The 12,095-nt window shown below is 37.5% G+C and overlaps 1 protein-coding gene across 2 annotated transcripts; it reads right to left on the reverse strand.

Moving 5' to 3' along the window:
- Window positions 1-3,967: 3,967 nt before the first annotated feature.
- LOC133725463 (polyadenylate-binding protein-interacting protein 3-like) lies at window positions 3,968-11,635 on the reverse strand. 2 transcript variants are annotated; one of them, XM_062152741.1, is made up of 15 exons: window positions 11,361-11,635; window positions 10,165-10,314; window positions 9,933-10,082; window positions 9,682-9,818; window positions 9,159-9,346; window positions 8,191-8,368; window positions 7,887-8,102; window positions 7,257-7,384; window positions 6,918-6,966; window positions 6,769-6,802; window positions 5,819-6,126; window positions 5,468-5,614; window positions 4,641-4,733; window positions 4,475-4,537; window positions 3,968-4,317 (listed from the first exon to the last, which is right to left on the reverse strand). In XM_062152741.1, the coding sequence occupies exons 2-15, from the start codon at window positions 10,292-10,294 to the stop codon at window positions 4,288-4,290; spliced, it is 1,851 nt and encodes a 616-aa protein (XP_062008725.1). In that variant the 5' UTR covers window positions 10,295-10,314; window positions 11,361-11,635; the 3' UTR covers window positions 3,968-4,287. The 2 variants fall into 2 exon arrangements, with proteins under 2 accessions (XP_062008725.1, XP_062008724.1); XM_062152740.1 differs by having other exon boundaries at window positions 7,863-8,102; window positions 11,361-11,634.
- Between the last annotated feature and the right edge of the window lie 460 nt (window positions 11,636-12,095).

The following is a 12,095-nucleotide window of genomic DNA, read 5'->3' on the forward strand; positions in this document are numbered from 1 at the left end:
TCCCATGCAAAATATTTGGGTCTTCCAACGTATGTAGGGAGGAAGAAAACTGCTACCTTCCAGTATATCAAGGAGAATTTGTCCAAGAAGGTCTCCAATTGGCAAGGAAAATTTTTGAGTGGTGCAGGTAGAGACATTCTCATCAGAGTGGTGGCACAAGCTCTTCCAACTTATGCAATGAGTGTCTTCCAATTAACAAAAAATTTCTGTGAGGATCTTGAACAACTTTGTGCCAAGTTCTGGTGGGGGAGTACTCTTGATAAAAGAAAAATTCACTGGAAGACTTGGAAGGCTTTGTGCAATCCTAAAGAGGAAGGAGGGCTAGGTTTCCGTAGTTTATCAGAATTTAATTCCGCTATGCTAGCCAAACAAGCATGGCGTGTGATCAGCAATCCTCAATCGCTGATAGCTCGACTCTTTAAAGCTAAGTACTATCCAGAAGGTTCTTTTTGGACAGCTTCATCCCATGCCTCTCCTTCTTATTCCTGGCGAAGTATCTTTTCCACAAGGGATTTGTTAAGGAAAGGCACTTACTGGCAGATAGGCGATGGGACATTGGTGAACATATGGAGGGATTCGTGGATTCCTGGGGTGCCGGATTGTAAGCCTAGAGAAGGTAATTTGGCTATGAATGAAGTCAATAGGGTGAGTGACTTGATTTGTCATACAGGGGTTTGGGACATTAATCTCATTCGAAGGGTGTTTTCGGTTGATGAAGCTGAAGCAATCTTATCAATTCCTCTATCTTCTAGGGAGGTGCATGACAGGGAGGTTTGGAGACTTGAAAAGAATGGCAAGTTTTCGGTGAAGACTGCTTACCGATACTCTTTCTCTATTTCTTCTTCTAAGAGCCCTTTTGAGCTGCCAGTTGGGGTGAGTTTTTGGAAAAAGCTGTGGAAGGTTGTCATCCCTAATGCAGCCAAAGTTCATATATGGCGGGTGTGTCACAATATCCTCCCATCTTTGGAGAGATTAATCTCAAAGAGAGTTGTGTTGGATTCCATGACTTGTCCGTTGTGTATGCAGGAGTTGGAAACAACACTGCATTTGTGTCGTGACTGTCAGTTCACTAGACAAGTGCTGCAAACACATGGGGTGTTGTCACAGGTTTGTTATAATCCTCATTTTGCTCATTTGGGTCTGTTGGAATGGATTAGTTCTTGTGCCAGAGACTTATCTCTACAGTTACTTGGTGAGTTGGTATACCTTCTTTGGGGGTGTGGAAAGAACGAAATAATCGAATTTGGGAAAACAAAGTTGGTACGGCTGTTGATGTAGTTATCGTGTCTATGTCAACGCTGCATGAATTTCGTTTTCTGCAAGGGAAGATTGGGAATAGTGGAGCTGGTACTATTAGAATGACTCGGTGGGTTGCTCCCTCTGTGGGCTGTTTTAAAGTCAATGTAGATGGTTCTTTCTTTCAAGCATCTAAAAAAGGGAGCACTGGTTTTGTTGTCAGGGATTGGCAGGGCTCATTTATAGCAGGAGGAGGTAAATCTCTTTCGGGTTTACTATCACCTGAACATGTGGAAGCTGTAGCCTGCAAACAGGCCATTGAGTTTGTAGTTACAAATCATTATTTGCCAGCTATTGTGGAGACTGATTCGCAATTGGTGTATCGACAATTGCTTAGCCGAGAGGGGAGTAACTTGTCCATCTTGGGACGTGTTTATGATGATATGGAGTACATTTTGGATGCTTATGCAAACCTGCGCGTAGTTCATACAAAGAGAAGTGCAAATAGGGTGGCACATCTGATGGCTGCTCATACTAGGACTCTCCCTGTGGAGACTTTTTATTTTTCTTCCCCTTCTTTTTTACAAGCTGCATTAGCAGCTGAAGTTGTGTAATTTTTAGACATCTTTATTCAATAAAACCTGACCTCCTTTCCCTCAAAAAATGTTAAAAAAATATATAATAAAAAAATAAAATAAAAAATCTCTTGGGTGCACATACTACGCAAAAAAACAAACAAAGAGACTAGTCCAAAGATGGCCAAGGCTAACAAAGTTGACATTGCCAAGGAACGGATGCAGCTAATTAGGGGTAGAGTTTTTGGAGCTGAATACTGATACACCGCACTGAATCAAACTTACTTGAAAACTAACAGAATTCTAACTGAATCGATGGTTGCGGTGTGGGTTTCAGTTAATATGTAAGAAAAACCAAATCGAACCAAAAACATATAAATAATTAAAATTTATGTTTTTATTAGATGCGGTTGATTCTCATTAGCTTTAAGAACAGACAGAGGGGTGCAATCATCATCATGTGAAGGGGTTGTCTACACCAACGCATCATTTCCAAGTTCTCCGACGCCTATAGGATGAAGCAAGGCACCTCGTTGGCACACACTAAAGCTCGCCCTAACCACCACGCTCAGTGCCGTCTGTTTGCCCCACTCCTTCATGAGATCAACCAAGTCTTTGACTACTACAACCAGACGCACTTGATAATTGTTTGAGTATTTATAATCGTGATTTACTATTATGAACATGAACGGTTCATGGTGGACAAATTCAGTTCATCTATTGATTTGTTCTTATTCGGTATCTTAAAAGCTGAATAGTCGAGATACCGATATGTGATTGAAAAGTGGGTTCCCCAAATTCTTAAAATGACAAGTATATATAGTTAGTGTGTGTGTGTGTGTCCCCCAAATGATCCCTTAAATTCTTAAAATGACAAGTATATATAGGTAGTTTGTGTGTGCGTGTGTGTATATAGTTAGTTTGTGTGTGTGTGATGGCACTTGCACTAAGGGATCCCATTTTTTTGTCATTTTAAGAGATCGTCTGGGGGAGCCACTTTTCAATCACATCAACATCTCGACCGTTCAGTTCTTAGGACCCCATGAGTGTATCACTTATGTAAATTTTTAGCCAAATTGATGGCTGTGAAGGTTCCAAACTAGATTAAATCAATGGACGAATCAAATCTGTCCAACCTAAACTGTTCATGTTCATATTATAAATCACAGTTATGAATGTGTTAACAATGTTTTGCTGAAAATTTGCAGAAGTGATATACTTATATAGACCTAAAAACTGAACGGTCGAGATGCCAATATGTGATTGAAAAATTAGTCTAATAAACGACCCCTTAAGATGATCCAAAAAAGGAATCCTTCACTGCTTGTGGTCAAACTCTATTATGGATTTCTGACCACATTCTCCATAGAGTCCTATTATCTCTTCCTTCTTCAAGCTTGGGTTATGGAAGAAGGAGAAGATGGAACAGAGAAGAAACAACAACCATTGGTTTTATTACGGGACAGCTCATGATGTTCAGATCTATCTACTATGCGTCTCTGCATCTAGCATCGAGTAGACCTCATACAATAACTGTCCTAGCACTGCCGTATCTTTTGTTTCATTTCTTCTGGGCCAATCGCAAACACTTTTTGAGTTGAGACTAAAAGTAATGTATAAACCAATACTATAACAAATAAAAATGATGAAAGTGTAAATTCTGCAATTGTGGCCTCAATGGGATTTCTTATAATTTGGATCTGCTATTTTTGGGTTAATTATATATGTAGGACTTGTGCAAAGAAAACGAGGAAGGATATAATTTGTAGAAAAGAGGGTCTTAATTTCTCTCCCCTTCCTTCTACATATATAGAAAAAATAAGAAATTGGAAAGTTAGGTCAAAATTCTATTTATTTTCCAAAATACACCTTAAAATCACATGAGAACCTACAATCTTGAAAATCTACCTCGTGAACACTTTCTTTCGACAATTTGTCATACCCAAACACAATATTATAATTGCCAGAACTTGCTACACTGAAGTTAAAAATCCTAATAATTTGCAAATATTGTTACAACAAAACCTAATGATACATGGCAATAATACCCAATATTTGTACATATAAATGAAAACACATCAAATTGTGGGTCGATCAAATAACAGACCCCACATGTATGCATATGGCATTCACAAGCTTGGCAAAAAAGCAAAATGTGAATTAATAGTACATTAACCCAAACAAAGAACTCCTTGAAATATAACTGTTTGCATAAAGGAAAAAGAACACTGGCAACATGCTATATGAAATTGGGAAATCCAGAGTCATCAGTGCGGGTTAAGGTACAGGTTAATGCATAGGTCACGAAGGTATATCCGGGAAGGAGAAAACTTCCCTGGCACACAAAGGTTCATAAAATATGTAGCATCTTTTGGACTCAAGGGCTCTCTTCCGTGAAAAATTAATCCAAGTCTTCGAGGAATTATTCTTTAGGTGCAGACCGGAACAGCCAGAATGCATTCATCCAAATAAATGGTTAATAATCTCGTCCTTTATATGGCATTTCCTGGAAAGACAAATACAAAGGGATAGGTTATATTTGATATTTGAACTAAATTTATATTCTTTAGATAAAGTGGCAAGTAAATTGTGATTCTACAAGAAAATAGAATATCTCAATCAACTAAGCCAAAATATGTTGGAGCACATTGTAAATGGCTTACAGGTTGGTAGTTCGGCATGTATACAACTTGTCTAGGGTGTCCAAGAAGCATCTGTTGTCCATACTGCAATTAGATGAACAAATGTAAGAATATCAGGAGCTTAAACTCTGTGTGATCGAGAACTTTACACATGACCTGTGAAATGAACTTCAAGAGAGAGTCGCACCTGAGGCCCATTGGGATGATAATATGCTTGGGGTGCTTGCATCTGCCCCACCTGTGGATTAAACATAACAGGTTGGTGTGCAAAAGAGTGTCCCTGCATACATCATAGAAATAATCTTGGTTAAGAATCTTTAATAAAAAGGTTGAATTTAGAGTTCCAAAAGAAATAATGTAGGCCAAAATGTAAGATCTGTAAGGGAAAAAGTGCAATGCTTCAAAATAATCTAGGTAGCAGCTTCCTCTTTCATCTAATTTAATCCCTTCCCTACGCCCTAATATAACAGTATAACACAGAAAAAAAGTAATAACAAAAAAAAATCTATAAAACATAGCATTAAGAATTTAAAATCAAATTCAAGCCACCTTCTTATTTTAAGTGATCAATTTATTATATAATTTTGAATTCATGTCACTTAACATTTCCAGAGATGTAGCATCTTTTCAATTCAGGTCAGTATTATCGAGGTTATGCATCGGACATAGTGCCTTTACTCTTGATAAACTAAGATTTCTATCTATACCAGTGCAGAAGGGATTGGGGAATATAGAACCTAGAAATTAAAATAAAAATTTAATAAGAAAACAGTTGAATTTCTAGTTGCTTCTCCAGGTCCCGAGTCTGGGTAAGATGCCTTGTAGTGAAGTATGAACACAATCATAGATTGTCTAGCAGACATAAAACAAGTCCGTACCATATCTAAAACAAGTCCGTACCAAGAAAAAAAAACAGAGGGGGGCACCATATCTAAAACAAGTCCGTACCAAGAAAAAAAAACAGAGGGGAGTGAATAAAGGTGCAAGAACTAAACAAAGCATCAAAGTACTTACTCCAATGCCAACAGGCATGCCAGGCATATGTGGTACAGCAGGCATGTTAGTTGGATAATAGAAGGAACCATCCGACACTGGGGAAGGAGGCCTAACAGGGGTTTGAGATGGAACGAAACTCTTTGCATGTGGGTTGAATTTGAATTCCTGAAAATAAAATCAAAAATTAAAAATTAAAAATAATAAAAATAAGGGAAATTTATAATAGCTGGATGTATCAGTTACCCATCATACAAAGGTACCTAATTTTAGCAAGTGAGTATTTCTGATTAATGATGACGATGAGTACTTGTGTGCACTTCAGGCCTACTATAATAAGGGTATCAACAAAACATAAGCTGCATCACACACCTTAGCATTGGGATTCAATGTCGACTTTTCAGAGGACAAGGAACCAAGCGATGAGCTTGGTGATAAACCACGGCCACCAGAAGCAGACACAGCACCTGCACATTCTGAATTGGAAGATGCAGAACTACCAGGTCGTCCATGAGTATTTACTGTGTGTGTCTGTGCATGTGCTTTACCCGTCACTGGACCCTCCAGTTCACTAGAACTCATCTTCTCCTGACCTTTTGATGAAACAGGAGGTGGAGCATAAGAGGTGGCATTCGAGGATAGCACATCTGTATCAAATGCATTTTTTGTCTTCTCTGAATCTACATCCGATAATCAACAAATCAGTTCTCAACTAGAATAATGACAAACTATTATAATATAATGCTTAGCATCCTTTTGCGCTAAGAAGCGAAGAATCACACAGATAGAGCAAGATCAAGAATTACCATGAATAATTAAATAGGGTTAAATCCCTTTCTGGACTTTACAAAAAAACATTTGTGCCCCTAGAGTTCTAATTTGATCACATATGTTCTTATACTCTCCAATTTGATCAATCATAACCATCTGCCAACTAATCCCTCAATTTTTCCATGAATTGATGATGTGGCGAGTCCACTAGGGTCAATTTTTAGCCTTGACTATGTAAACGGTGTGTTTCTTGGGTGACACAACCAAAAACTAGTTTAAGTGGGCTCACCATATCAACAATTCATGAACAAATATATGGATGGATTAGATAAGAGTTGGCTATGATTGATCAAATTGGAGAGTATAAGGGCATATGTGATCAAATTAGAAGTTCAAGAGCACAAACAATTTTGAGTGTAAAGTTCACGAAGATAAATGAATATAGCACATTTAAATACAAAAATTCATAGTTAGCTCAACTTTAGAAAACCACATCTAATAAAAACCTCCCTTTAGATGTCTAAGGAAGAAGCACATAGAATGGCACTCACCATCTGGTTTTGACGTTTGACTGTCCCCGGCCAGCTGTATTGACAAGAGCATAGATCATGAAGCACTGATTTTAGACTCCCGAACAAATAATAATAATAATACAGGGCACCTTAAACATTTCACATAATAGAACGGAACCATCACTCACCATATGCTTTTCTACAGAGTCAGTAGCACTGTCGGTATCTACATGTTCACTGGAAATCATGCACATTGTTAATCAGAAGGAAAACCAAAAAGAAAAAAAATATTTTCATAAACCCTGGGGGCTAGCCCAGGCAGTCGGAGGAACATGGGAAATGACAGATAATGAGTTTAAAACCATCCCAACATAGCAAAAAATGGGTGTTTTTGTGTAACCACAATGAAAATAATCGATAAACAGAAGTGCAGAGCAGATGGTGGGTCACACCTCTACAATAAAACTAATCCTACTTGCAAGGTAACAAGAAGCTATTCAGACTTGGAAAAGAACCAGAAATCAGACCTGCTTTCACCGGCTGTACTGGCAAAACTTTTATTAGGTGGTTCTGATGCCAGCTGCCTAGCATGGTCATAAGATCCAGAACGATATAACTCTGGGGCGACATTTGATTCAGAATAGTGTGTGTAATCCTGCAAAGCAAAATATGATCAATATACTGTTCACCATTGATAAATGAGTTGTTGTCAAATGACTTTAAAAGAAACTCACAAACAAGCAAAAAAGACTGAATCAATCCATAATAATATGAGATCAACTCCGATAAACTTTGGGGTAAAAATTGTAGGCCTCCATTATTGATGGAGGGAGGACTGATAAGCTCCCCATACATTTGTCTTAATTGCTGTCATTTTGAGTAACGAGAGTGCCCTTAAAAAATGTAGAATGAGGGAAAGGATGGAAAAAAATATATTAAAAAAAAAAGTCTCATGCTTCAGTGACTACCCAGAACTTAGAAACTTAGCACAGAAACTATTTATGGCATCTACATAGATGTCCTACAGGACGATATCCCCAGCCAAACAAATTACACACTATAGAACTTAGAAACTAAACCCACCAGTCCCAGCCAACTATGGTCAGAATAATGAGATAATAGTGAGGAAGTACCACAGATGAAGAGCTTGAAGGCACCTGAACTCCATGGTTGCCTTTTCCACTGGTCCAATCGATTGAACTCTTTTGCTCAGAACCAGGAGAACCTCCAAAGGTCTCAGTATTACGTGAATCCAATAAAATATCCTCATCTTCATTGTATCCACTATCATCAACTACCTCACCCCGATAAACAGAGGAGTATCTGGTCTCCTCATCAATATCAAAATTTTCATACGGCTGCATGCCTCTTTCCTGTGAAAACATATTAACATGTAAGATATAAGGGATGAGGATAAGTGAAAATTTGTACAAGCATGAAATCACATCAACAAAGCCTCACCTCTGCGGCATGCAGATCCTGGGTATCCTCACCCTCAATTTCTCTTGCTATTCGTAAAGCTTCCCTTTCCAACTCTCTCATTTTAGGACCTTTCTCAAGCTTTGTTGTGTAAAGTTCCTCATCAAATGTGCTTTTTACCCCAAATAATGCTTCATTTGTTTCAAATTGATCCCAGTTCCTAAATAGAAAAGAATAAAGAAAACATTTAGCAACCACAATTTTCCTTTCTTCTGAGATAAATTATAGAAATTATTTGTGTTTCATTTGATACAAATAACAAAATGCTTTGAGAACTAAGCACCAATCCTATATTCAATAAACCAAAACGCTACTTGCAATTATCACTCCTACTATATGACTCTGAAGGCTATTATATTTCTCAAATCCATGTCTAAAAATAGCATCATATAAAGTAAACTAGTACATCATTGGTCCATCTCCTCCCATTTAACTTCTTCACTTTCTCAGGAAACTAAATGACAACATACAGAAAAATAGAGGCACCATGCTACAAAGAAATTCGGCACCACACCTCTCTTCAGAAAATATATAATGAAAGGGCTAGATTTCACATAATGCTAGCCCCATCAAATCATAATTTCCACATGACTTAGAATTTCACAAAAGGACATTAACTGCTCAACTATAGCCCATCCCTACACCCTTAAAGTATGTTCAAAACAATTCAAGGTTCCATCAATAATAACAAAAAAAAATCAATCAACTGAAAATATCACACCATGGCACAAAGCTCCCTGATAACATAAGTAACCAAGAATAATCAGATATTCTGGAATAATATGCTATCAGATTATTAAAGCTGATTACCACTTTAACAGGATATAGCAAAAGTCATGTAACCAATTGAAAAAATAATTTCCAGATGGCACTGGAGTCAAGTAGAGAAGCTACTGAACAGTTGAACAATTACCAAGAGATTTGGGGAAAGAAATTTACTATATAACAACCTATTCCAATGTCCATCAAATATATTTTCCAACTCAGGACGTGGATCATCTTCATCAGGGATCCACGGCTCCAGCTCTCTCTCCATCTCACCACGGCGGGATTGTGATATGGAGGAATCTAGCATAAGCTCCTGATGTTTTTCATGCTGGACCTCACTCAACAATCCCTCTCTACTTATTGAGACATCCTGTCATTAATCATTTAAACATGCAATTAGTTCACAAGAGATCAGAGGAACAAAATATAAAAGTAGCTGCTTAATCTACCACAAGATCTACTACTTTATTATTGCATAATCCTTCTCTCTCTACTAGCTATTACTCCTAGTATACGACTCGGCAAAGAGGGAATCATGAACACAGAACAAGAAGACAACCACCACATTCCTTTGGAAAAGAAAAGACACTTTAAACTAATTCACTCGCACGGCAAAATGATACAATGATAGTAAATCAATAATAATAATAGTTTAATGATTTTACACGGTTCAAACAATAACATTGCTAGAAAATGCAGCAATACCTTTGCTATCACTTGCACAAGTTCTTTGGAAGGTATAATTAATGTCTTTAAAGGAGCCTTGCTAACTGAATCTGACATAGACTTCTGCCCTCGTAAGGAACCATCCTTTATCATGCGAGCCATTTTCAATATGATTCCTGAAAGTGAAAATCAGGACAAATGCATGATCACTCAACAAAGCAAAAATGCTAGCGTAAATTGTAGTCTCTTGAAGAAAACCAAATTCAACATCAATAAGGAAAAAACTATACCAAAATCTTTATCAGCATTCGTTGCATGAAATATTCCGGTGTATATGGATCCATTTTTCACCTGAGCCTCCACATGATGTCCAATAAGACATGTAGTTAAAAATACTACGCGATCACGCGAAGGACTCTCATAGTTACCAGCTTTGCTGCCTGTTCGAGCATGTAACAGTTAGAAAAGGAAAAATAATGTAATACACAAGCAATTTGATATTAGCAATTTCATCAGTATTACTTGATTTGCTATGGTTTGCCTTCCCCGACTGCGACTTATTCTCGACCCTAGCACCCCCTTCTCTTTCACTTCTTCGACGACCAAAACCATTAGCAGATGATTTAGAATGGACAGCTGGTTGCATATTCATCCTCGGTAGCAACCTCTAACCTATGAAAAAAAAAAAAAATTAAAGCCTGTTTAAACATACTACTAATATATAAAAAAAAATACATAAATAAAAAAAAATCAGACAGACGGGTATATCTTGCACCTCTATATGAAGTGTATATATATATTAAAAAGGAACCATGAGGCAAAGAATAAACATAAGAAACAGGAACGAACCATGAGGCGAAGAAGCTATATAATGTTTTAGGGTGCATATATGCTACACAACCTATTATAGTATTAAATTTTAATTGCAATAACATAATCAAAATCTAGTTCATGGCTCAAAAGAACATGAACCAAGGAAGCAATCGACTTTCGAAAATTCCATCCAAGTACACGAGTGGAAATGCTAATACATGCGCAGTTGATCTTCAGGGCAAAAAGAACAAAACAATGTAGTTGCTCAACATATACAAAGACAGACAGACGGACATGAACAAACACACGGAGAGGCTGACACTCAATATATACGTGATGAGAAAAAACAAACCAGGGAAATATAAGCATTCGAATCCCAAACAACCAACAATCGCCAAATTCATATGCAACACCAGGTTCAATCAGCATCAAGAGCAATATTAAAGGGCAAGGAGCTAAATTGAGCTTCACTGAAGCTGGCAAGGAGTAATGGAGAGGCAAATTGGATCTCGGAAATAACATTTACTAACTGGATGAAAGGAAATAATCCGTAAACAATGGCCATTAGCAAAAATGAAACTACAGAAACTGGGAGAGAAATGCTAGGGTAAATAGAAGTTAAACTCCTTTAATTTTGTCTCCTCTTTCAATTCGGCACGAAAAGTATATGTTCTTTGATACACCATAGTATCAATATTTCGATTCCTTAGCTTATACATCCTAGACCACAGAGATAGTAACAACACGGGCTAGGGCTCCAATCTTAGATTTTCCATTAATAAAAAGCCCACAAATTTGAATTAACTAGCCTTAAATCTCCTCCCAAAATGCACAAGAATTAGGAAAAACCGATAAAATAAAGAAATAAAGCGGTGAAGATAGGAAATTGGAAAGGTGATCCTGACCTTAATAAGCTTAATGAAAGCCTATAATAACTCCGAGGCTGCTTCCGAGTTGGTGGGAGAAGCTAGGGGATTGGAGTCACTGCAGATTAGGGTTGGGGGTTCGAATTAGGGTTTCGTTTGGGGGGGGCAGAAGAGCGGAGCTGGAAACCCAGAGGCGCGAATCACGAGGAAAAGGAGAGAGAAAGAGAGAATAGAGGGAGGGAAGGGAGGAGAGGGTGTGATCGGAGCAAAACGGAGGAAGGAGGAAAAAGAGTTTTGAGATTTTGAAGATGTGTGAAGAAATAGAAACGACGACACACCCCGCTGTAAATTTCGCAGGCGTTTGTGTTCCCCTGTGCTCGGCCCTATGGTAAAATAATATAGCTCTTTTTTTTTCTTTTTCTTCTTTTTCTTTCCTTGTTCTATGACTTCTTTTCGTTTTTACTTCTTGAGAGAGATCATTGATTGGTGCCATTAAGACAATGTCTTAGTACCATTAGGACAGGGTATTAAATTAGCTCTTCATGTAGATGACTTAAATAGTAGTGAAAATTAAATAGGAATTCCGACGTGAAGATTTTGTTCATTTTCAGACATTATTTTTGCATATAATATCTTTGATTTGAGAATCTCTAAATGAAAATCTAAAAATGTACTTTAAAATATGAAGTTTACGGGTTGTTTTTGAACCATTGTAGTAAACGAAGTCATTGAAAATTTGGAAGTAATGTTAAGGAAAGGGTGTGATGATGAACG

Source organism: Rosa rugosa, chromosome 1, assembly GCF_958449725.1.
Source record: "Rosa rugosa chromosome 1, drRosRugo1.1, whole genome shotgun sequence".
Taxonomy (NCBI): Eukaryota; Viridiplantae; Streptophyta; class Magnoliopsida; order Rosales; family Rosaceae; genus Rosa; species Rosa rugosa.

Coding starts and splice junctions, on each gene's coding strand:
- LOC133725463 (XM_062152740.1), bottom strand. CDS start 10,294: ATGAATATGCAACCAGCTGTCCATTCTAAATCATCTGCTAATGGTTTT. Junction 8,103..8,190: donor AGGATCTGCATGCCGCAGAG/GTGAGGCTTTGT, acceptor ATGTTTTCACAG/GAAAGAGGCATGCAGCCGTA. Junction 4,318..4,474: donor ACATGCCGAACTACCAACCT/GTAAGCCATTTA, acceptor TTGTCTTTCCAG/GAAATGCCATATAAAGGACG.